At 40.0% G+C, this 25,927-nt stretch overlaps 1 protein-coding gene across 18 annotated transcripts in view; it reads right to left on the reverse strand.

Moving 5' to 3' along the window:
* dst (dystonin) overlaps nucleotides 1–25,927 on the reverse strand; it is a 570,552-nt gene that overhangs the window by 206,102 nt on the left and 338,523 nt on the right. For 15 of the 18 annotated variants that reach the window (XM_069886058.1, XM_069886059.1, XM_069886063.1 and 12 more), the window contains 9 exons: nucleotides 19,780–20,013; nucleotides 16,782–16,928; nucleotides 15,092–15,325; nucleotides 13,528–13,803; nucleotides 10,641–11,186; nucleotides 8,513–8,689; nucleotides 8,289–8,412; nucleotides 7,526–7,734; nucleotides 1,602–1,919 (listed from right to left, as the gene is read on the reverse strand). In XM_069886058.1, coding sequence (XP_069742159.1) covers nucleotides 1,602–1,919; nucleotides 7,526–7,734; nucleotides 8,289–8,412; nucleotides 8,513–8,689; nucleotides 10,641–11,186; nucleotides 13,528–13,803; nucleotides 15,092–15,325; nucleotides 16,782–16,928; nucleotides 19,780–20,013 — 2,265 coding nt within the window. The remainder of the gene's footprint in view (nucleotides 1–1,601; nucleotides 1,920–7,525; nucleotides 7,735–8,288; nucleotides 8,413–8,512; nucleotides 8,690–10,640; nucleotides 11,187–13,527; nucleotides 13,804–15,091; nucleotides 15,326–16,781; nucleotides 16,929–19,779; nucleotides 20,014–25,927) is intronic. The other 3 variants (XM_069886062.1, XM_069886061.1, XM_069886057.1) reach the window with 1 other exon arrangement.

The following is a 25,927-nucleotide window of genomic DNA, read 5'->3' on the forward strand; positions in this document are numbered from 1 at the left end:
TTTTAAAAAACTGTTGAGCTGCTCTTTTTTTAAGCTTCAATGTGGGTCCAACTTAAAACGATACAGAGATAGCTTGTTAGGAATCATCAAACTGGTATGGGGCATGGAGAAGCAATTTGCAGCAAACCTCCAAAGGTGCTGACCTGAAGGAACATGTTGGATTACAGTAAAACATGAAAGTCTGCAGATATCAGACAGTCTGTAGATTGAAGTAAAAACACAATGCTGGAGAAATTCAGCAGGTTAAACAGTGCACTTTATATTGCAAAGATAAAGATACATAACCAAAATTTCATGCTTCAGCCCTTCATGAATTTGGATTAGGTTCTGCCAAAACATAGCACACCAACCACATGTTTAAACAATCTTTCCCCAGTACACTGCTCACCATATGCAAAATACCAGCCTTCATTTGCGTTGAGTAGTATCAGTAGAATATTTTAGCCTTTTTTAGTTGTGCAGCATGAACAATTTTCGCACCACAGCGTCAGGGACCTCGATTCGATTCCAACACTATCTTCAAGGAGTTTGTACTATGACTCTGTGGGGTTCCAGTATCCTCCCACCCTCCATGAACATACGAGGTTGGTGGGATGATTGGGTGAATTTGGGCAGCACGAGTTTAATAGCCGAAATCAGCTTCTACTGTGTTGTAAATAAATGCAACATTTAATGATTTTAATTTAAAATTAGTCTCTGACGAAGGGCTCCATCCCAAAACATTTTTTCTCCCACTGATGCTGTTCCATCCGCTGAGTTACCCCAGAAGAGGTTTTGTAGTTCCAGCCTCCAGCATCTGCGGTCTCTTGTGTATCTAGCGTTGTTTGTTTATCTTGGACAAGGTGACTTGTTTGGCTTTTCAATCATGAGACAAAGAAGCAATAGTCTAGACCAGTGGACTCAACCTTTTTTCCCCCACTCAGACACAAACCACCTTATGTAATCACTTACTAACCTCAGAGCACCTTTGGCATAGGTGAGAACCAATCGTCTAGACAAATAAATTAGGTTCATCTGGTTAGAATTTGACCAAGTGGTTTTTACATTATATAATAAAACATTATATAATAAAACATTATATAATAAATCTAAGCATTTGACGTTTCATTAGTTAACTTCCATTCCCAGACATGGAAAGCCCCAGGTGATCATTTGAAATAAACCTATTTCGGATAAAAAGGTTGAAAGAATTCTGTAAGATGAAAAAAAAAGACTTCTAAAGAAAGATCTTCCTGGATCAGCAGCCCTCAAAAAGAAAGTTAGTGAACTAAGTGTGCCCCATACCCGAAATTAATTGCTTCACAAAGGTTGAAAGTTGATTGCAATTGAATTCCTCATTTAATTCAAATGAAAGCCAAACTATTTGCATTGTGCAAATGAAGGGTTGTAAACCTAGATGTGTACAAATGCACAATTATCTACCTGCATAAGAGCAAATGAACACTCTTTTACGACCTATAGATGCTGCCTGATCTGTTGAGTTTTTCCAGAACTTTTGTGTATTGCACTTGACCCAGCCTCTGTAAACTTTCTTGTTTCGTTCGTCAAGTTGCATGTGTGTGCATAATCACTAGTCAAGCTGAATGAGTGCACTGGCCTACCTGCATGTGCTGTGAGAGTTCGTTGATGTCTTTTCCTGGCCCATCAATTTCAGAGAGAGACTGAGATTTCTTAGTTAGAAACTGCTCAGTTCTTTGGAAAGTCTTTTCGAACAGCTCAACTTTGTCTCTGACTTTTTCCAGCCTGGCTGCTCTTTCTTTGTGCCGGGCATTGGCTGAAGACAGGCGTTTGGCAAGTTCGTCCACCTTGGCTTGCAAAGCAGAGGCAGTTGATGGATCTGCTGTGGCGATGAATCTCTTGGCCTTCTCTTCAATGGCATTGATACTGCTTTGGCGGCTAGCTAAATTCTGTTCTAGTGCCTGAAGGAGAAGCACATACAATCAGCTGCATGATAAAGTTATTAGTTTAAATGCAATACAACCATTGACAATCGACTTCCCTTGAAGATAACACAGCATAATATCAGGCCCTGTGCACAATCTCAGGTCCTGTTCCCACCACAATCAACCTTGCCTCCCTTGCCAAATGGCCTCAAAAAACCTGTCATGTTTTTATCTACCACTAGATCATGATGGAACATAAACTTCAGGAAAAATTCAACAAGGGTAATAAATGGTTATATAAATACAACTGATTATTTTGCTCAGTTAACATAATCAACCATGGAGCTTGAAGTTTGTTCCTTGAAAAAGAAATAGAATAGTTTTTGTACCCTGTTAAGGCTGAAGGAGATGACAAAACTTGAACTTTGAAGATTTTTGTTTGGCTTCAATTCTTGTCCCAAATTACACACCAGCCTGGATCTAACTGAACATTTGGAGTTGACTCTAGGAGACGATCAGCCATCTCATCTTTCTGCACAACAAATATTACTTAGTATGTTTCAAACAATTGCATCCAAATTTTTTTGATGAACTAAACTATTGTAATTGTCACATTTGTGGCCCGAAATGTGAAGTTAATAAAACATTAAACACAAGTCTTATCAGGTAAACTTCTCAGTGTCTTTTTATTTTCCCGTTTCCTTTGTTCTCCTGCCTGTGTTCTTAACTCTCTCTCATACCACGTGACTTCCGGTATATCTCATACATATTCATTATCATGACATCCCTCCTTTAATCAGAAATAAACTTTACCTTCACTTATCAATATCCCTCGGAAACTTTCAAATATCGTAACTAATGGTAATACTATAACTCAACTACATAAAGTTTACTTCCTACAGCACTCATACATGCACTTTATGATATAAGATTAAAATACTGTCCCAAAGTTCTTATTAAAACTATGGCACAATGTCTTCGTATCGTTTGGGCGGTTTCCGGTTTCGTTTCGGCCTGCCTGCGATATTGTCGTCGCTTCTCGGTTGTTCACTCTCAGCGTCGGAAATACTGCTCGCCACGGCTTCGGGTGTTTCTGGCGCTCTAGTCACTTCATCAGGAGTGCTGGTAACTGCCTCTGGAACATCATCAGGTCTCTCAGTTTCAGCATCTTGTATTGGCCTTTCAACCTCTTCGTTCGATGTATCTCTGGACTGGTACCTTTTTACACCTGATACATTTCTCTTATACAGGACTCCAGTCGGAGACTTGACTGTCACCATACTGCCACTTCTGGATACGACAGTATATGGTTGATGGTAATAAGGTGTGTCTAGCTTACCACCAGTTTCATGCCTCACTAGAACATTATCTCCTGGCATGATGTCTGAGTACTTGGCTCTACGTTTCGAATCTGTGTACAGCTTTGCTGCACCTTTCTTTTCAGCATCGTGGTCCCTCATCTCCTGGTCGTCTCGGATTTCCTTTATTTCTGGCATTTTTGTGCGGATTTTTCTCCCAAAAAATGCTTCTGCAGGACTTTTTCCAGTGGTTGCATGAGGCGTTGCTCAATAGACAGCCACATAAGATAGCAATGCTTCTCGCCAATTTTGTCCTTCTGCATGTGCAATCCTCAATCGTTTTTCAATGGACTGATTTTGTCTTCGACTTTCCCACGAAGTCCAAACGGAGTTTGGCGCATTGGTTGTGCCTTGGGTTTGACCGTTTCATCTACCGCTAGCTTCAATTGTCGACCTTTCAGCTTTCCTACTCCTTGGAAGACTGCGGGGAATTCTTGCTTCATATCCTCATATGACTGAATTGAATTGACACAAGCTCCAATATGAAGTATTGCCAGGTCTTGCGCTGTGCTTCTACTCAGCAATGGTTCTCCCCTCTCTTCTATGACCATAAACTCTGCTTCGGTGCACTTATCTCCAGCTTCAACAGTTGCAGTAAAACATCCAATGGTCTGCAATGGCTTGGTTGCTGTGTATGGATATAGTTTCTTGGAACACTTCTTTGAGGTACAGATGATCTTTTTCCTTTTCAACTTCTCCCATAAATGTCGATCAATCACATTACTGTCACTGCCTGAGTCTACAATGACCTGCACTGTCACTCCACCAATGATCACTGGGACCTTCTCATGACGTACTTCATTCAACGTAAATTGGTAACAACTCTGTTCCTCCTGGGTATCATCATCGTCACCTTCTATCTGGCGAATGGTATCTTTCTTTCCAGGATACTTTCCTTTCCCCCAGGCTTTGCCTTTGGAAGTTGTACTCTTCCTCTTCTGGTCTGCATTGGACTTGCTTTTGCACTTCTTTGCAAAGTGGTCCTTACCTCCACACTTTCTGCAAACTTTGCCTTTGGCCGGGCAATATGGGTCTTTTCCAAAGTGACCTCGGTTTCCACATCGATAACACTCCACGTCCTGTGTCGACGTATATCTTGGCTGATTATGGCGATGTGAGAGCCTCTTAATTTGCTGGCTTGAGTTGTCTTTCAGGGACATGGTATGAAATTGCCCTTCAACAGCCTCTAATGCAGCAGCAATGGTTAAAGCATCGGTGAGTTCCAACTCACTCCCTCTTTCCAGTAGACGTCTTCTGAGTTTATCTGATCTACAGTGCTGTACGACTTGATCCAATAATTGGTTGTCCAAATCAGCTGGCATGTAATTGCATCCAACAGCTAGCTGGCGTAGTCTCGTCACGTACTGAGCAATTGTCTGGCCATCTTCTTGTCTCGTTCTCCGAAACAAATGGCGTTGAAATGTAGCATTCGGTGTCACTACATAGTGTGCATTTAATGCATCTACCGCTTTCTGGTACTCATCCTTTCTTCCAGTATTCAAAAGTGTCTTAAATGTTTCCCGAACTGCAGGTCCAGCAGTGAAAAGAAGTAACGCCCTTCTCTGCGCTATTTGTTCAACTGTACCGGTATCTAGAAATAGGCCACGACTGTCGGCGTAGGATTCAAATTCTTCCAGCCATGCTTTCCACTTCACACTTACAGTGCTTGCATCACCCGTTGGGTCAAAATGAGCAACTCCACTATGTGTTAGAAAGTCACTGTCTGCCTCAGCCATGAGGAAATATTCCAGCCCCAAAAGTACTGAGTCACAGAGAAAATTCTTATCACCTTGAAGTTGTCTGTAATCCTCTATAATCTTGTTTAGTCTTTAATTTTCTTCAAGCTTCTTTCATCCTCGTCGCCAATGTCACATTTGTGGCCCGAAATGTGAAGTTAATAAAGCATTAAACACAAGTCTTATCAGGTAAACTTCTCAGTGTCTTTTTATTTTCCCGTTTCCTTTGTTCTCCTGCCTGTGTTCTTAACTCTCTCTCATACCACGTGACTTCCGGTATATCTCATACATATTCGTTATCATGACAGTAATGTATTAGAAAAAATTGGACAGGATGGGTTTTGAGGGACATGGGCCAAACACAGGCAAGTGGGACAAGTGTGGGAGGGGCATTTTGATCAGCATGGGAAAGTTAGGCTGAAGTGCCTGTTTCCACATTGTATGACACTATAAATGTCAATTTTGTCAGTAATGATTGGTTATTAGCCAGAACCCTCAAATGTATTCCAGAGTGTAAGCAGACTAGAAAAACAAAATTAAAAAAACAAAATGGAAATAGTGGAAACATACAATAAAAACACAATATGTTGGTAATACTCAGCAAGTTAGACTGGAGGGTAGGGCCCTGAAGGGTGTTCCAGAAGAGAGAGAGATCAAGGGGTAGAGGCACCATGAAAATAGCGTCCCAGGAACACTGGAAGGCGGTGCTTGGCATGATTGCTTTCATCGCTCAGGGAACTGAGTGCAGAAGCAGGGACACCATGTTACAACTATACAAGATGTTGGTGAAACCATTCTTGGCGTATTGTGAGCAGTGCTGGCCATGATATCATTAGGCTGGAAAGGTTGCAGGAAAAAAACAGGATTGACAGGCTTGAATTATAAGTGGAGGCTGGACAAGATAGGACTTTTCTCCCACAGTGCAGGTAGCTGCAGGGGAACCTTATAGAGGTTTATAATAACTGGAGGGCATAGATTTAAGGGAAGAGGGAAAGATTTAAAAGGGTCCTAATGGGCAATTTCTTTCACTCAGGTGGTCGGCATATGGAATGGAGGAAATGGTAGAGGTGGATACAATTGTAAGGTTTAAAAACATTTAGACAGGAACATGGATACGAAGGGTTTAAAATTTGGATAGGCAATGGCCAGCCTTATCAGGTAGGGCTGAAGGGCCTGTTTCAATTTTGTAAAACTCTCTGACCATGATTTACTCAAAATGTAAACTTGCATTTTTTTTGTTGTCCTCAATAACACACAAAGCATAAAAATTCATGGGACTAGACGCATTTGACCTTTAATTTACAGTAGTTTATTTTGTGACTTGATTCTAAATAAATAAAATTACACAGAAATTCCATGTTGCAACAGTCACTTTACTTTAAAAACAATTTTTAAAAAGAATAAAATCTATCTTTCTGCAAAGCACCTCCCACGCAGACCATGAGCACGCCCTGCGTTGAAGCCCTAATCCGCAATGAATTATTTGACCAGGAGTTCAGAACCGAAACATTGAGTGGTGCTATCTATAATCACCGACTATTGAGAGAGGGAGCCAAGGTTTCCATTTCATATTGCCTCCTGGCACACTCTGCAGGATGGGAGAGTGTGGCAGAGGGCATCAGCCCAAGGTAAGATTGAGCTCCACTGTGAAATCTTGAACAGTTGAACAACCTTCTGCCATATTTTGAGAGTGACAGAGGCAGGATTTTCACAAGCAGCTAAAGAATTTAGACCTGCATTTTGAAGAGTGAATGGTGATCTTATTTCAACATCCCAGTTCCTCAGGGTGCTGGATAGATCTAGGTGGTTCCTCCAGTTGAGGACTTCAAATTAGGGACTAAACTACCAGATTAGGGCTGTAATTTAACGTGATGTGTGGAGGAAATTCTTCACTCAAAGAAAAGTAAATCTTTGGCATTTAACCTGAAAGGTCATAGAAGCCAGATCATTTAAAGAGAAAGCAGGTAATTTTTTGAAAGATTAGAGAACCAAGAACTCTGAGGAACTGGCAAGAAGAGCAAATGAAGTCTAGATCAGATCAGCCACGATGATAGGGCTGAATGGCTTTTTTTCTGCTCCTATTTTGTTCTTGTGGGAGGAGAAAAGTGCTGAATGACTCTCTGAAGTTTTAATTTTGTTTCTGGCAATATAAAATGTATCAAAATATTACTTTTATTCTGTGGCAGGTAGAATTTTGCCAAGCAGTAAATTTCACAACTTTTCTTAGGAAGTTGATAATTATTTGTCTTTTTTTTACTGTAACTATGCAAATTATTACTAAATATTTGTCACTTATTACCTAATAGATCTTTAGCTTAAATATATCAAAGTGCCTTAATTTAACACACCAAATCTCAATAAAAGAATTCCCCAGTGATCAATATATTAAATTAAGTTCAGTACATCTGTACATTGCACTTCTGTTTTTGACAACAAATCCACATTGAACATTTGGATTTTAAAAACACAATCTTAAATGCTTTGTGCCTGATGAAATAGTTCTGAACCTGCTGCAGAGAGAATTTCATGTTTATGTGTTTATACTCACAGAGTTTTTACTTAAGGCTTCCTGAATGGCAGCAGAATTTAAAGAAACTTCCTCATTATCGTTCAAACTCTTTTCAACACTTGCCATCCAGTCGAGCATTTCATCTAAACCATCCTGAACACTCAAAGATCGCATGAGCGTCACCTGCAACCTCTCATTGCGTTCATTCACGGACTTGGACAGGTTCTCGTATCTCAGCACAACATCATCTATCGAGAGACAAATTTCAGTAAATCCAGTGTCATACATCTGCCCCCACTCATATTCTTCAACATCAGATGAAGAAACCCCAGTAGTATAGCACATTTCCTCATTGATTACGAATCCTGGTCTCTTGCATCCGTACCATTTGATTATCACCACAGTGGTGCCTTACAGCGCCAGAGATCTGGGTTCAACCCTGACCTCGGGCCCTGTCAGTTTGGAGTTTGCATGTTCTCCCTGTGATCTATGGATTTTGGGGTTGGGAGATCTCCAGTTTACTCCTACATCCCAAGGACATGCAGATTGGTAGGTTAACTGGTTGCTCTTACTTGCATCTGAGTGGTAGAATTCATGCAGTTCATAGAACATGAGGAAACTGGGATTAATGTGGAGTGAGTGCAAATGGATGTTCGACATTTAGCATGAACACAGTGGCCTTGAGGGCCTGTTTCCCTGCTGTTTCTCTTTGTGACTCTATAGAAAATGGCACAGAACCATGAGGCCAAATGGTTGTGTTGCAGACTCTCAGATTAACATACTTGATTCTTGACCAACATACCCAGGTTATCTTGGATTTCTTTGCGATTCAGCAAAAGTTCACCGTTTGTACCCATTAGTGCATCCACGGTCTTCCTGAGCTTCTCAACAACGCGTTGATGCCCAGATATCTGATGGTGTAGCACCTATTCACGGGGGGGGGGGGGGAAAGAAAATACTTCATAGAGTGTGATGCAAGAGAAAGGGGGTTGTGAACAACTTGTTGAACATGCATAGAATTGCAACCTTGGCTTGCTCCAGCTGCTTCTGAAGGTTCTTGGGATCTGCTGCTATGGCCTCTGTCAGCTGCGTTCCTGCAGCTTCCTCAGTAGCTTGAAGCCAGGGTAGAAGCTCTGATGATACTTCCTGGTAATGTTCAAACTTAGCCACCATGTCTTTGAGAGCTTTACCCAACAAGTTACACTGTCATAAAGGAGAAAAATCTAATGGCATAAATCAGATAAACCAAACACAAGCATTCGCTGAGTTTTATTAGGAGCAATGTTTGAAGATCTTGATGAGGAAATGGGATCAACTAACTAAGGTTTCTCAAGCACACCTTCAACTAGCAACATAAATACAAATCAAGCACTTGAACAAGTAAAATATCCTTCACTTTATTCTATAAATCTCAAATATCTCATCGATTCAAAATTGAAGTTTTAAAATTAGACATACAGCACACTAACAGGCCATTTCAGCCCATGATTCCATGCCGCCCAATTTACACCAAATTAATCAAAAGCCCCAGTGTGTTTCAAATGGTGGGACAAAACTGAAGCCCCCAGGAAAACTCACGCAGACACGGGGAGAATGTACAAACTTCTTACAGGCTCTGTGGGATTTGAACCCTGGTCTCGGGTGTCGATTTAAGTAATTCAATAACTCATTAAGGAGTGAGGTGGAAGAAAATGGAGATTAGTTTCAATGAATGTCAGTGCAACAGTACCTGGAAGTATTAAAAGTTGAAACATTATAATTTGCTATTTAGCTCAAATGTTTACACATAGGTTATATTTACACATTCCTTCCAAAGACTTTTCCTTCTCAGCCTAATCTTCAATGTTTCCCTGAACTAAAAACATTGGAAATGAATTCTGCAGCATTACAAGCATGTTCCTAAAGTTCTGTTCTAAGTCTCTTGCATCATCTCAACCGTAAAGCTTTGAAGGAGACCAGACCCACCAATCTGCAATGGATTCCAGTACAGAGCCCACATATGATTCAGTGGCTGAGCCTATTACTCTTTGAGACCATGAGCATTTCAGATATACAGCATGGTAACAAGTCTTTTTGGTCCAGAGCCTCGGCTGCCCAATTATACCCAATGAGAAAATGGATTTTCTCATTTCGGTTTAACATTTTATGTAGCTTCGAAACAACTCAGGTACACAAACTTTCCAGTGCATTCTCCCTCCTGTCTTCATGAATCCCTCCCCTCTTACTGTAGACTGGTCTTATCAGGTTGAATTCCTTCCTACCTGATCATACGAAGGTTTGCACTGCCCCTTTTACACCACTCTCATCCATCCTTGCTGCAATCATAATCTGCCTCTTGGGAAGATTCCCCTCACCAGACATTCGATCAAGCTGAACTAGTCGGTTTATAACCTGAGCACTCCAGGAAACCCCAACTGAACTCACTATTCTAATAACCTCTGTCACAAGGCAATCTTCTTCTGAAACATTTCAACCACGTTCTTTGCTGCCCTTAATATCACTCAGTTTTAAGCCATTCTCTCCAAGACTCTTCATTCTTCAGCCACGCTCACTGATCATGTTCTCCAATCTTTACATGTTGACCAAGCAACTCTTCCTCTATGAATATATCACACAGTACGGACTCCCCACTTTAGTTGACAGGTGCATTCACCCCCCCCCCCTCTATTCACCACCAACACAGGGTGACATCTTCAGGAGAGAAAGCTCCACAATCTCGAACCCCCTTTGTTATGGAAACAGCCCTTTCAGCCCACTGAGGCTGTGCCAACCGTCAGGCACCCATTTACATTGAGCCTATATGGATCCCATTTTATTCTCCCACATTCCCATTAGTTTTCCCTGGTTTCCAGCCCTCAACTACAGATGAGTGGAAACAGACAGTTAATCTTCCAGCATGGGCATCTTTGGGATGTGACAGGATACCAGAGCAACCAGAAGACACCCAATATGATGAAGCGAACGTTTAGATTTTCCCCTGGCAACATATTCTTGAAGGGAATAAGTGTGACCGCCATCATTCTTCTGACATTTTCATCTACCTTCATCTCCCACAGCTAAAAGCCCACTCAGCTGATTATTGGCCTAGAAGACAAAAACACATCCAGAATATCAATAGATTTTGTCCCAGCAAAAGGTAGAACAGGAACCTTACCTTTGAATGCAGTGATTTATAACATTCATTCGCCACATTCAGTTGGCTCTGCACCAGTGCACAAGTTGCTGATGTATCGACCTGAGGTTTGCCATCTTTTGTCAGATCCAATTTACCACAGGACTTGGCAGCATCGAGGACCCTTTGCCCAGCGATGGTGATGTACCTCAAGTCCCCTTTGTGAGAGATGACATCTTCAGAAAAGCTTTTTTGCCTTTTCAGCTTGTCATTAAACGTGTCTATATCCTCGGCGCCAGCCTGGAGTTCCACCAGCTGCTGTTCTGACTGGTGCAACCACTTCTCAAACTCACTGTAATCTGTGGAGAACGTCTTCAACTCATCCTGCACGGTCTCTATCAGCTTCAGTCTGCCTTCAGATTGAGCCAGTACAGTCTCATACTGGACCTTCAATCTATTCAAGTCTCTCTCCATCTTCTCTCGCTGTTCGAATGGAATACTTGGACCTTGTTTCTGCAGGAAGTCCTGGGCTGCTCTGGTCGATATAATGTATGACTGCTGTTGTGATGCGACTTGCTGGTGAAGACGCTGTGTGGGACAAAACCCATGTGAAGAACAGTCACCTCATGAAAACATGGGCACTAAGACAAAAAATTTCAACTTACACAGCCCATAAACCTAAACTGAATGCTCGGAGAAGGAAGGTAAAACAGAATTCTGTGGACATCGTGATTGAAGTAAAAACACACATTGCTGGAGAGACTCAGCAGGTCAAACAGTGTCCTTTATGTAGCAAAGGCAGAGATACATAACCGATGTTTCGGGCTTGAGCCCTTCATCAAAGTATGAAAAAATGCTGGTGAGCGTCAGAATGAAAGAGTGGGAGGGTGGCAGGGCAGGAGATGATAGGTGGAGAAGGGAGGGAGGGGATAGCAGCACTGATGGGGTGGGGGGGTGGAAAGGCAGGGCTGAATAGGTGAAAGAACTGGAAAGGCAGGAAATGGGGGAGGGGGAAGGAAAGGCGAGCAGGTTTAATGGTAAGCAGTGAAGTCAATGTTCATGCCATCAGGCTGAAGGATGCCTAGACAGAAAATAAGGTGTTGTTTCTCCAATCTGCGGGTGGTCTGGGTGGGACAGTACATAAGGCCATGGACAGACTTGTGAGTGCGGGGGTGTGAACCGGAATTGAAGTGGTTGGCCACGAGGGGGGGGGGGGTCGCTGTGGCTGCAGATCTCCCAGTCTGTGACCAGTCTTTCTGATGTAGTCAATGCCACAAAGGGTGCACCAGATGCAGTAGGTAAGTCCTCTGGATGTATGTGAAGGAGGGGTGGTGAGGGTGGGAGATGATAGGTGGGGTGGGGCGAGGAATCTAGGCTAGTTGGAGAGAGAAGGGAAGTAGGAACTGGAATGACTAGTTGGGGGGGGGGGGGGGAGGAGAGAAAGGAATGCAGTGTACTCAATGTTCATGCCCTGGGGTTGGAGAGTGCCCAGTCGAAAAATGATGTGTTGTTTCTCCAATCTGCGGGTGGTCAGGGTTGGGTAGTGTGAAAGGCCATGGACAGATGAGTGACTCAGAATTGAAATGGTTGACTACGGGGAGATCACTTTTGTTGCAGATGGAGAGGAGGTGCTGGGTGAAGTGATCTCCTAATCTGCGACTGGTCTCTCCGATGTAGAGAAGGTACCTTATCTAATAACTATCAGTCTCTTTAACTACCTGTACTGCCTTAATCCTAACCACTCCAGGACTTCCAAAAGATCTGTCTTCACTATTCAATTATCACCTTGTTGCCCTAACTGCAGCGATGAATATTTACTTATCTATCCTTTTATGTTTATTATCTTTTTTCTGATTTGGCATATTATGATAACTTAGTTTATTCTATTGCAGATGGTATAACGTATGTACCTGTGTGGCTGCAACAAGTTAGAATTTTGGTGCATCTGCACATTGTACTCATGTGTATGACAATAAACTCTCATACCCTCACTAGCATACTCTTCTGGTGAAGTCCTCCCACAGTGGTGTTGGGTGTGGTGTTCTTCATTTAGGGCTGTGATGAGGAAGCACTAATTAAATATTTCCAAGTCAGGATGGCGTGCAGCTCGGATGGGAACATGCAAGAAATGGTTTTTCCTTGCAGCCTCTGGCCTTGTTCTTCTTTGGAACCGGAGGAAATTAAGAAGGAAACCGTGATGGTAGCCCTTGTGCAAGAGGACTGATGACAAAGAGAAAAGCCTTGTTACAACAGTACAAGCTGTACAAGTTATGGCTTCTGATCCCAAGAAAGGATGAACATGCCAGGAAGTAATGCAGGGCACATTCACTGGATTGCTTTCTGCCAGGGGGTGAAAATGACAAAGAATTGTCCCATTCTCATTTGGAATGTGGTTGTCACCAGCAAAGCCAACATTTGATTGCCAGTGGAAGGAGGTGAGGAGCAGGGAAGAGTGATCCAATGTGACATAGAAACAATCAACTGACAGGATCAAGAGTCAGTTCCCTTCAAATGGAGAGCCTGGCACAACAAGGTGCACTCTGAGGATCAGTGATCAGCTGCTCAGTACTGAGAGAAGTTTACCTGTAAAACATCTTGGGTGGGGGGGGGGGGGGGGGGTCAGTGTAGTAAAGGCAGAAATCAAGAATTTTTGCCACAAAAGGGAATTGAGGGGTTTGTGGATGGGAAGTGAACAAGATGTGGCTGAGCTCTCAATGAATTACAGAGCAGTATCAAGACCACACTGCCAGTTCATCCAGTTTCTTGTATTCTTTCAGTCCTTGCGTCCACATCAATATCTACACAGATTTTCACATTCAATTCCCTTCTCAATTCAAATTGAGTTACACAGCACAGAAACACTGGCCCATCACATTCCATAGTCACCCATCTAACTGCATGCCATTAACTGTGAAAAAGAAACCCCTACCTTGGCTTTTTCATGTTGTTGGTTCAATTCTTCACTGGCAGTTAGCTCCTTCCCTTCATCCCCTAAGCTCTCACTTAGGATACAAGGTAAGTTTCCATTGACTGTATCTTCGTTCTCCATTATCTTCAGTCCATCCACTGAAATAGTGTTGCCATTCTGTGGCAGTTTTTCTTTACCCTTCTGTTCAGTTAATGTTTCCTGCTCCATCCGAGACAAACAATCCAACAGGTCTTGGATTTTATTATCAGTTTCCTTCAATTGCTTCACTGCTGCAGCCTATAAATAAGATTTAGGGCATGTCAGCTTCTGAAGAGTATGCTTCAACAAGCCCAGGCCAAGGATAATAAATATCTTACCTCTGGTTTTGAACCACCTCACCAGGGTAAATATCCTTCCCCTACCTACCCTGTCAAAACCATCTTGAAAATCTCGACAAGATCTTGGACTCATTATATTGTGCATTGTGGAAACAAGCCATTCAGCTGATCAGTGGGCACCTTTCTGTATTAGTCCCAACCCCAGCATTTGGTCCAAAGGCCTCTGCACTTAAATCATTCAAGTGATTTTCTAAGCTCTCAGTGACCCAGCTTCAATTGTTCTCTTCAGCAAGTGCATTCCAGGTACTTATCACGCTCTGGGTGATGAAGATACCTTTCGTCTTCCTGCTGAATCTCTTTCCCTTGTCCGAAAGCTATGTCCACTAGTTTGATATGGGTAAAAGTTTCCTGCAGTCTATCATATCTCTTTCCCTCATAATTTTGTATACCTTGCTTATGTACCCTCTACTCTAGGGGAAATGATCTGGCTTCTCCAGTCTTTCCTCATAACTGAGCTGTTCCATCCTAGATCACATCCTGCTCAATCTCCTTTGCACCTGCTCCAGTGTAACCACATCCTTCTGATATCAATGATTTAGATGTAAATGTACATCCCATGAATAGCAAGCTTGTAGATGCCACTAAAGTGTCAGATATTGTAGACACTGATGTTGAATGCCAAATAAATTGCAGCAGGATTTTGATCAGTTGGGCAGGTGAGCAGAGGATTGGTTGATGAAATTTAATGCAGAGATATGTGTTGAAATAAGTCTAATCCTAAACAGCAAATGGAGTGTTGAATTTTTAAATTTTAAATTTAATTTTTAAAAAAGTTGAAAAGCAAAGTTTGAAATATTTCATTTTTATTATTTAAGTGATGTATTAAATCATTCATTAAGGAACAAAATGGTTATAGCACAAAAGGAGGCCATTCATCCAGAGCAATTGGCAAGCTCCATCTCTGGTCCCTTCCCACAGCTCTGAAAATTCATTCCTCACATTCATTTACCCCATTCTCTTTTGAAATCCACAGTGGAACCTGTCTTCACCTCTTCTACAGATAGTGCACTTAAAATTCTAACCACACCTTGTGTTAAAAAAAAGTTTCTACTTATGTCGCTCTCCATTTGCCTTTTTCAGTTATGTACAAGAGAAATATATGGCCTGTAGTATTAAATCCAATGTTCAGAGGTTACAAGGGGCACAAATTTAGTCATAATCAGAGCAAAGAGAAACATAATCTGCACCTTCTCGGTTTCCTGTTTGAGAGCAGACGTTACAGCTTTGTCCAGATTCTTGATGTTGGAGTCCACTGTCTCACTCAAGGCACTGAGCTTCTGCTTGGCTTCTTTGACCCTGTTTTCCATTGTTGTCTTCTGCTCTGGTTGCAATTTCTCCCCAATCTTCTCCAGAAACTGTTCTGTTGCACTTACCACATTTGTTAAAATGACTGCATTGGCCTGGATTTCCTTTTGTAAGGCCTGAAACACATGGGCATAAACACATCAGACCACGTGGAATAGCCAAGTGATTTGAAGCAGAATTCTGATCAAAGAATAAAGTTCTCAAGAGGATATTATCTCCATGTGGGGGTTTCTTTTACTGATTCTTTTTTGGTGTCACTGTGAACTGTATCACAAAAGATTTTTTAAATAGTGGCTTTTACAGCCTTTGAGAATTCTAAAATATTTTACAGCTGACAATCTTTTCAGATTCAGATTTAGAATGAAGAAAATGTGGCAATTGGTCCACAAAGGAGTGAAAGCCAAAAAGGCAATAATGACCAGAATTGCTTTCTGATCATGATTGAGGGTAAATTATTGTCGAGAGATCAGAAAGAACTCCTCCATCATCCTTCCAATAAGGCCAGGTGTATTTTAGATCCCTGGTTTAAAGTATTGTCTGAAAGTTTGTTTCTTCTAAAGTTCTGTTCTTATTGGGAATCTTGATTTGGGCTGCACCTAGACGAGCTGCTGCCTCACAGTTCCAATGACTCATGTTTAATCCAGATACTGTTTGTGTGGAGTTTGCATGTTTTCCCTGTAACTATGTGTCTTTTCTTCTGGGTTCTCCTGTTTCTTTCTGAAAACATGCAGGTTGGTCAGTTAATTAACCATTGTAAAATTGCCCCTGACGTGTAGATGAGTGGTAGAATTACACTTGGGGTGCAGGTGGGATTGGGGTTGGTAAAATGTGAGGAGCATAAAATGGGTTAGGGTAAAAACAAAAGCGTGGTTGATATTGTAAAGGCCTAATTTATTTTTCCAAAGATTCCATTATTATATATTGAATCCTTTGCCATGGGATATGAACTTATTACCTTCAGAAAGAAGTCTGGATTTATTTATTTAATATAGTGATTAATACCAGTGTATTGAAAACCCAATGTCAATTAATATGTTTGGCTCTTTCTACAGCACTGATTATTCAGATGAGTAAAACCATCCACTGACCAATTTAAAGACATTGCAGAATTGTTTATTCTCCATCACACCAGAGATAGGACATATCAGGCTATCGATGTGACAGTTCAAAATCCGCCCATTTAAGAGTTAATAGTCAAGCCTGGCGAAGCCCATACCTTACACATGGTACACTTTTTTTTTAATGAGTGAAGACTGAAAGGACTTGGAATGCCAAATCTCTTTCCAAGAACTTCCTTCCAATATCAGAAGTTAGCTCTTCAATTTCTTCCAGATTACCCTCATAACTTAGTAACCAGAAGAGCAATTCTCCAAATGAATGGGCAAGTGAACAGTGATGCAGGGATTAATATGACCATTAGAGCCTGAGCACCTTAAGTTCTGGCCAAAAATAATCCCAATCAGTGGAATCTGATCCTGCCAACCTTGGGTCATGGGGAGGGATAGAAGGTTGAAGATCCAACACTGAAACAAGGAGTCATCCGATGCACCTTATCATCTAATCGGAACTCACCTGATGTTCTGCCTGACGCTGTCGTAAATCGGCCAAGTCATCGCTGAAAACTCTGTCATAGGTGATTACTTTGTTTTCCGTCTCCATCAGTAGATCGGTTATCTCCTGCAGTCTCTTACTGCACTCTTCTTGCTTTTCTTCCAATGCCTATATTGCCAGCAAAGACATGTATTTTAATGATTTTCGTTTTGGTTCCTGCAACACAGAAATTTCTTGAAATATTTAAAGTAGCACACTACTTCACCAATGTATGCTGCAAACATGGTAACAGATGGTAACACAGCGAGAAAAGATGGTTAAGGTTAACCAGATCAAACAAAGGTGAATCTCACACAAGAAGTTAGCTCAATCAATGCCGTATATACCCAGAACTCATGCAAGGAGGAAGATTACAGCTGATTTTTTTTTAATTGATTTGTTCAGATGGCGTTAGAGTCCAGGCTCCCTTCTCATGAGATTTGCAGCAAGTGGCTATCTGTAAAAGGTCTGTAGAACAGTGTTAGTCACATTATGCAAGACCTTTCAATACAAGCAGTGCTCTATTCTGTGTGCTCGTCAATGTGTTTTGTTAAATAATTACAGTGGCATGCTTAAATAAAACTTGTCTAAATAAGTGCTGTTTTATTTGATTAAAATCCCAATCCATTTGGCATTTACTTCATGCTACAAAAACTTGAGTCTCAAGATAACACTGAGGTCCCACCCCACACAAGGTGGGGGAGTCACTCACTCCTATTGGAATGTGACATCAGGGTCTGAGTTAAATCTTCTCAAGCATTAAAGCTACAGAAAGTAGTCCTTTCAAGTTTGGCGTCCTGACTTGGATCACTTGACACACTAATCCTGAGAGACTAAAAGAACCTTTTAAGGTGGAGGGATGTAAGTGATGGTGAACAGTTCTTGGAGCTTTCAATCTGAGCTCCAGGTTAGGTCTTTCAACACAGATACTTTGCGCTCCCAATTGCTCTAGTTAGGTCTTATAGCATGGTGAGAGGAGGGGGTGAGAGAGCGGAGGAATTAAGAATCGATCAGAATTCTATACTGAAACCTGTTCTCTTCTCAGTCATTCAGCAGTTATGTCCCCACATCTACTTTACTGTTTAATAACTGACCATCTGAATTTATGTCCATTGCTTAAAAATACAATAAAAACAATTAGAACAATGGCACAGCACAGGAGGAGTGTTTTTGAACTATCACCTCTTTGCAAGGACCATCCAATTAACTTCAGACCCCCTGATCGTTCCCCTGGATTGGTTCCTGATCATGTCAGAGGTTTGGATCATCATGTTGCTGATGGATTGAACAGATGTCTGTGCCACTACAAGAGGCTGCAGGAGCGTGGGAGAAGAATCCATGGACACTCGGTGTCTCTGAAGGGACTTGCTTTTGCCTTTTGTTTCTCTCTCTTCCGTATTGTAAGGAAAACTGGGTGAAACTAATGGTGGCTCTTTATCTGTCTTACAGCAGACAGTTTCATGTAATATGACGTTCTGTACTATTACATGACAATAAAGGAATCTTGATTCTTGAACAATTTGGTCACTCCTTTTTGAAAATTGTGATTCAGTTTTGATTGTCTTTTCGGGGTAGTGTATTTCAGGTCATAACAATTCTCTCCCTAAAAAGTAAACACATCTCCTTTCTGATACTAATGCAAATTTTCTTTAACCCTTGCCTCTGTTTTATCAACCCTTTTAATGGATTTATTCTAAATGAGAATTTGCAAAGCAACAGATGTTTGCTTTTAAACAGGTTTTCTGTGATCTCACTTCGATGAGGCAGGTCCAACAATGCCTCATACAAGGAGCCAAGAGAGGGTGGACAGCTAGTACCTTTTTCCCAAGGTGTCACTGGCAAACACCAGGGGACATCTGTAAAAGGTGAGTGGAGGAAAGATTAGGGGATATGTCAGAGGTAAGTTTTTTTTTTAACAGAGTGATGGGTGCCTGGAATGCATTGCCATAGGTGGTGGTGGAGACTGTAACAACAGGGACATTCAAAAGACTTTTAGATAAGTCAAGTTTAGAAAAATAGAGTGTTATGGGTGTGAGAGAGGGAAGGATTAGATTGTGGTGAAGTAGGTTTACATAGATCAACACAACATTGTGGGCCAAAGGGCCTGTATTGTGCTGTAATGTTCTTGGAGTATTAATGCAGTCTCCACTACAACCTATGCCATAATACATTGTTATTATAATTTCAACGTTTGTGGACACAATTCAGTTACTCTGTGCAGTTTTGATATTTATGAGGCAATCACAGAAAATAAATTACATGGAGGGACAAGTCCAAAGATCAGGAATTATCTGCAAGGATTTTGTGCACACTGACCTGCCTACCTGTTACTCTGGCTGACCAATGCCTCGATTTTAAAATTAACAAATCGTTTTCAAATCCCTGTTTCCCCTCCCCTCTCCCCCCATAAACTCCTCCTGTCCTGTCACATTGTTCTCCTGCAATTATGGCTTTATGTCGAGCCTATTTTTTTTTTAAAATTGTATTTATTTGTATCAATACAAAGTCTAAATTCAATAATACAACTTGATAAACCATCCAAAGCCTTCATTTTCATTGACAGGAGTGCCTTTAATGCCCAAGGTTCTCAGCTCAGGATCTTGTTCCCCAAATTTCTCTGCCTCTCTTGCCTCCTTTAATAGATTTCTCAAAACATACTCTCTGACTACCTGCCCCTTTGTCATTGCATATGGCTTGGCTACAGACAGTAAATCTCCTGTGAAACACCTTGAAATGTTTCTGCTATATTAAAGGTAGATTACATTTCAGTTGTTGGGCTAGATGTGAATGGCAGAAGGATCTTTGCAATAGCATAGCCTGAAGTCACTTGACAAGTATATGGCCATAGATTCCAGATCACCCATATCTTCAGTGTAGAGACCAAGCAATATTGCAAAATAAGCAAATGCAGCATTATTCACAAAAGCATGCTAAAGAGGATATACTCCATGCCAACTTTCCACAATCAAACTGCTCAAACCTTCTGGTTATCCTGCTCTAATCTGGTTTGCAATTTAAGATTCAAAGCTTTCATCTGTGTTGATATTACTTCCATTGCACTTCTGCAAGATGTCTGTGTCCCATTTAAAAGCTTCAGCAGCTTCCTGTTCTCCTCAGGAGGCAGGTCCAGCGCGTGTTCTGAAATGAAGACCTGTATGTCGAATGCAGTGCCATCCAGTTGAAGTTTTATAGCTGTGAAGGTTTCTTCTAAAACCTGCAATGAGAAGGGCGTGGCACCAAGGATCACATAAGAAAGAAGCTTAATATTACCCATCCAAAATCTCTCCAAAAAAGAAGCAAGAGATTTCACCATTATTAAAAAGATTGATTTTCCATCTCGTATGCAGATTAGATTAGAACATTGGAAATTCACAGACAGAAATATCCTGCCTCGTTAGAAAGTGCATCACCAAGAATCATCCAAGCACTTGTAAGGATGTGAAACTGTGGTATGTACTCATTCACACTCATCACATCATCAAGTTTAGATTTGTTGATTCCAATGATAGGAAAATGTTGACATGAGCAATTAGGCTAAACAATCTCTCAGACATGAAACGTGTATTTTTCAAGGGATGGGGTTTTATTCTTTCAAACTTTAACCACTGTGGAAAATGATACACATATTTTTAAATGGTTTCATTGACTTCCTTTATCAACTCTTTGAATTGGCTTTCTGGACACAATTTGGCATTGGACTAAACAATAAAATGTACACTTGCTCATTCAAATTGCAGATGCCTTAAAATTTCTTTGATTTAGTTGGTTGGACTGCTCTCTTCACGCAGGTTCCAGTGTGGTTCAGGTTGATGAATGACCTTTCACCAGAAGTGGAGACAAGTCAAATGGAGACCTGAGCTTAATTCTTATTTCTCACCCTTAATTTTTTTTTCAAAAATATACATAGTAACAGTTTAAATATACAATATATGAAACTTTTTCTTACAAACACAACAATTAAAACAGTCCCTCCCTCCCTCCCCTTCCATACATACAGATCCGTTCACTGTCAGAGGTTACATTATTTTAAGTATATACAGTACAGTTAATAGTTACTTTTATACCATTTTTTGTTCCTTTTTATTACTGTATTTGGGCCCCTATGTCATTTAGGTATAGCTGCCAGATCTTTACAAAAGTGTAGTATTTATTCTTTAAGTTATATGTGATTTTTTTCCCCCATTGGTATTCAGCTGTTCATTTCCACAGTCCATCATGCTAAAAGTAGAGGGGAGTTGGACTTTCAAGTGATTGCGATACATTTTTTTCACTAAATGAATGAAATCTGATATTTATTCAGTTGTTGCTTATTTCCATTAAATTACATAATAGACATAGCTCTGAGTTGCCCATGAAGGCCGCTCCTCTTTATCTGGTTAATTTTTATGTAATTTCTTGACAAAATGGCCTCAGCTTCACGCACGACCACGTGGCATGTAGAAAAGTTCCTGTCTCAACCTCACATCTGAAACACATCTCTGAAATTTCAGCTTTTGATCGGTGTAACTTTTGTGGGGTAAGAATATAATCGGTGTAAAAAATTATACTGAACCAGTCCATATCTTGCATTTATAATTAATGTCATGCTGTTCTTACACCAATCTGACCAGCTTCTTTCTGAAATCACCACACCCAAGTCTGACTTTCATCTTTCCTTTGACCTGGTTTTGCATTTTAGTTCTGGAGAGCATAGTATATTTCTGTTATAAATCTGGATGTATTCTCCATCCAAACTGTTCGTTCAGTTTCACTAATCTCAGGTGGGGTCAACGTTGTTTCCCATCTTAACAACGATCTAAGCTGGAAAAAACAGAACGTGGTTCTCCTTGGCCACTCCATATTTGTGTTTTAATTGTTCAAAGAACATAAGCTTTCCTTCCGTGTAACAGTCTTATGGCATTGTCTCATTTTTTGATTTTTAACAAAACAGTTTTAATTGGACGTAAAGAATTTTGGAACATCTTGAAAGTTAGAAAAGATGCTATACAGCCTCATTCTTTCATCTCGAGACTAGAAACATGACCTAGCCTTGAAATAAACCATCAGATTATGACCAAGTTTACCTTCAATATGGAACAACTCTTAATTATTAGATTGCTTACCTAACCTAATTTTGTGTCATGGACTCATTGAATATTTATTGAGGAACAAGGACTTTAGAGCTCTTCATCCACTAACTCCTCAACCTTCACCTATTCTCTCACTTCCTCCATTAAAGATCAAAGGAATATTTAAACGCTCTACCAATAATAAAACAAATTACCAATGTTTTTTTAATGCCTGTTGAGGCATCAGTTATGACTAAGATGTTGAGGAGAAATCCCCTGTTTTACAAATAAACAAAATGCTGCAGGTGCTGGAATATTGAGCAGGCAAAAAAAATATTGGAGGGAACTCAGCAGGTCAGACAGCAGCCATGAGTAGAAACAGTCAACATTTTGGGTCTAGATTTTGTATCATGACTCAAATAAAGATGGCGAAAGTACATATACAAAGAAGCTGGGGGGAGGAACTCAGAGGTGATAGGACAGAAAGGCGGAGAGTCAGGTCGTGAGAGAGACCACGAGGAAAGGAGGGTTGGAGGAAAAGAGTTGGAGAGAGGGAATAAAGGCAAGTGCAGGAACATGTAAAGAGCTGGAACCGGATGAGCATGGGGAGAATCTAAAATTAGTAAAATCAATGTTTTTAAAAATTTTTTACACTGTGAACCATAACATCCAAAATATATACAAACGTTTCTCATTAAATATACACAATGGCATTTTCCCCCTTTTTTTCACCTCTTCCCACCCCGCTCTAAAACCAATAAATATTCAACATATACAATACAATAAAACCATAAAACATTGCATTCACACAAAGGAAAAACAAACCAGAAAAATGTGTCATCTACTTTTATACACTAGATCAAGTCATTTTGTCTTCTTATCATTTTAGGGGATGGAGGTCCGAGGCAAGCTCTGTTATGTTCCATGTATGGTTCCCAAATTTGTTCGAACAATGTGACTTTATTTTTTAAATTATATGTTATTTTTTCCAATGGAATACATTTATTCAATTTCAAGTACCATTGCTGTATTCTCAGGCTCTCTTCCATTTTCCAAGTTGACATTATACATTTTTTTGCTACTGCTAAGGCTATCATAATAAATCTTTTTTGTGCTTTATCTAATTTGAGGCCTAATTCTTTATTTCTTGTTACTTAAAAGAAAGATCTCTGGATTTTTTGGTATGTTATTTTTTGTGATTTTATTTAGTATCTGATATAGTTCTTCCCAAAACGTATTCACTTTTGTACATGCCCAAATTGCATGTACTGTTGTTACCATTTCCTTACAGCGAAAACACATATCTGATAATGTTGGATCCCATTCTTTAATTTTTGAGGAGTGATGTCTTTGGCTTGGCTTCGCGGACGAAGATTTACGGAGGGGGTAAAAAGTCCACGTCAGGTGCAGGCTCGTTTGTGGCTGACAAGTCCGATGCGGGACAGGCAGACACGGTTGCAGCGGCTGCAGGGGAAAATTGGTTGGTTGGGGTTGGGTGTTGGGTTTTTCCTCCTTTGCCTTTTGTCAGTGAGGTGGGCTCTGCGGTCTTCTTCAAAGGAAGTTGCTGCCCGCCAAACTGTGAGGCGCCAAGATGCATGGTTTGAGGCGATATCAGCCTACTGGCGGTGGTCAATGTGGCAGGCACCAAGAGATTTCTTTAGGCAGTCCTTGTACCTTTTCTTTGGTGCACCTCTGTCACGGTGGCCAGTGGAGAGCTCGCCATAACGTGTGTAACCAATTATACTGTATCATGCGCAACCTTGTGTTTACTGTATTCTTCATAGTTTCAGAACATAACTTTTCCCATGCCTCATTCTTTATCTTTAAGTTTAAATCCTTTTCCCACTTTTGTTTAGGTTTATAGCCTATTTCCTCATTTTCCTTATCTTGCAGCTTAATGTACATATTTGTTATAAATCTTTTAATTATCATTGTATCTGTAATCACATATTCAAAGCTGCTTCCTTCTGCTAATCGCACATTTTTCCCAATTTATCCTTCAAATAAGCTTTCAGTTGATGGTATGCAAACACTGTACCGTGAGTTATTCCATATTTGTCCTTCAACTGTTCAAATATTAATAAATTATTTCCCAAAAAAACAATTTTCTATTCTTTTGATTCCTTTTCTCTCCCATTCTCTAAACGAAAGGTTATCTATTGTAAAAGGGATTAGTGGGTTTTGGTAACAATTTTGCTATTTGGTCATTCTTTTTTTTCCTTTCTACGTGGATCTTCTTCCATATATTGAGTAAATGATGCAATACTGATGAGCTTTTATATTTGCACCAGCTTTTCATCCCACTTATAAAGTATATGTTCCGGTACCTTCTCCCCTATTTTATCTAGTTCTATCTTAGTCCAGTCTGGTTTTTCTCTCGTCCGGTAAAAATCTGATAAATACCTTAATTGTGCGACTCTATAATAATTTCTAAAGTTTGATAATTGCAAACCACCCTGGTTATACCTCTCTGTTAATTTATCTCACGCTACCCTCGGTTTACCCCTTTCCACAAGAATTTCCTTATTATTCTCTTTAGTTCATCAAAGAATTTCTCTGTTAAAAGAATTGGTAATGTTTGAAATAAGTATTGTATCCTTGGAAACACATTTATTTTAATGCAGTTCACCCTCCATATCAATGTTAGCAGTAGTTCTTTCCAATGTTCTAAAGTCTTTCTGCACTTTCTTTATTAGTGGCTGATAATTTAGTTTGTACAAGTGGCTTAAGTTATTGTCTAACCTTATTCCTAGGTATCGGATTGCTTGTGCTTGCCATTTAAATGATGATTCTTTTTTAAGTTCTGTGTAATCCGCATTACTCATTGGCATCACTTCATTTTTATTTTCGTTGACCTTGTACCCCAATATTTCTCCATATTCCTTCAATTTCTTATGTAATTCTTTTATTGATATCTCTGGTTCTGTTAAGTATACTATGATGTCATCTGCAAATAAACTGATTTTATACTCCTTCTTGTTTATTTTTATCCCTTTTATTTTGTTTTCCATTCTTATCAGCTTTGCCAATGGTTCTATTGCTAAGGAAAACAATGAGGGGGATAATGGACATCCCTGCCTAGTTGATCTACTTAATTTGAATTGGTTCAATACATATCCATTTACTGTTACCTTTGCCAATGGTCCATTATATAATGCTTTAATCCAATTAATATATTTTTCTGGCAGATTGAACTTCTGTAATGCCTTAAATAAGTAGTTCCATTCTACCCTGTCAAAGGCTTTTTCTGCACCTAAGGCAACAGCCACCATTGGTTTCTTATTTCCTTGAGCTACATGAATTAGATTAATAAGTTAACAGACATTATCCGCTGTTCGTCTTTTCTTAATAAATCCAGTTTGATCTGTTTAACTATTTTTGGTGCACAGTCGGCCAATCTGTTTGCTAATAATTTTGCTATTATCTTATAAATCTGAGTTAAGTAGAGATATTGGTCTATATGATGCTGGTGTTAATGGATCCTTCCCCTTCTTTGGTATTACTGTAATTATTGCTGTCTTACATAAGTCCGGCAAGTTTTGTGTTTCTTCTACCTGATTCATTACTTCCAGGAGAGGAGGAATTAATAACTCTTTAAATGTTTTATAAAATTCTATTGGAAATCCATCCTCTTGTGGTGTTTTATTGTTCTGCAACTTTTTAAATATATGCTGTACTTCCTCTATTTCAAATGGTTTTATCAGTTTATTTTGTTCCTCTTCTTGCAATTTCGCCAGTTCAATTTTAACTAAAACCTCCTCTATTTTATCATCTTTCCCTTCATTCTCAGTTTGGTATAATTGTTCATAAAATTCCTTAAAGTTTTCATTAATCTCTGTTGGGTTATATGTAACTTGTTTGTCCTTTTTCCTTGATGTCAATAGTTCTTTTAGCTTGTTCTGTTTTAAGTTGCCAGGCCAATATTTTATGAGCTTTTTCTCCCAATTCGTAATACTTTTGTTTTGTTTTCATTATGTTCTTCTCCACCTTGTACGTTTGTAATGTTTCATATTTAATTTTTTTGTCTGTCAATTCTCTCTTTTTCTTTATATCGTCCCTTTTCACAAGTTCCTTTTCTAT

This window comes from Narcine bancroftii, chromosome 6 (assembly GCF_036971445.1).
Source record: "Narcine bancroftii isolate sNarBan1 chromosome 6, sNarBan1.hap1, whole genome shotgun sequence".
Lineage (NCBI taxonomy): Eukaryota > Metazoa > Chordata > Chondrichthyes > Torpediniformes > Narcinidae > Narcine > Narcine bancroftii.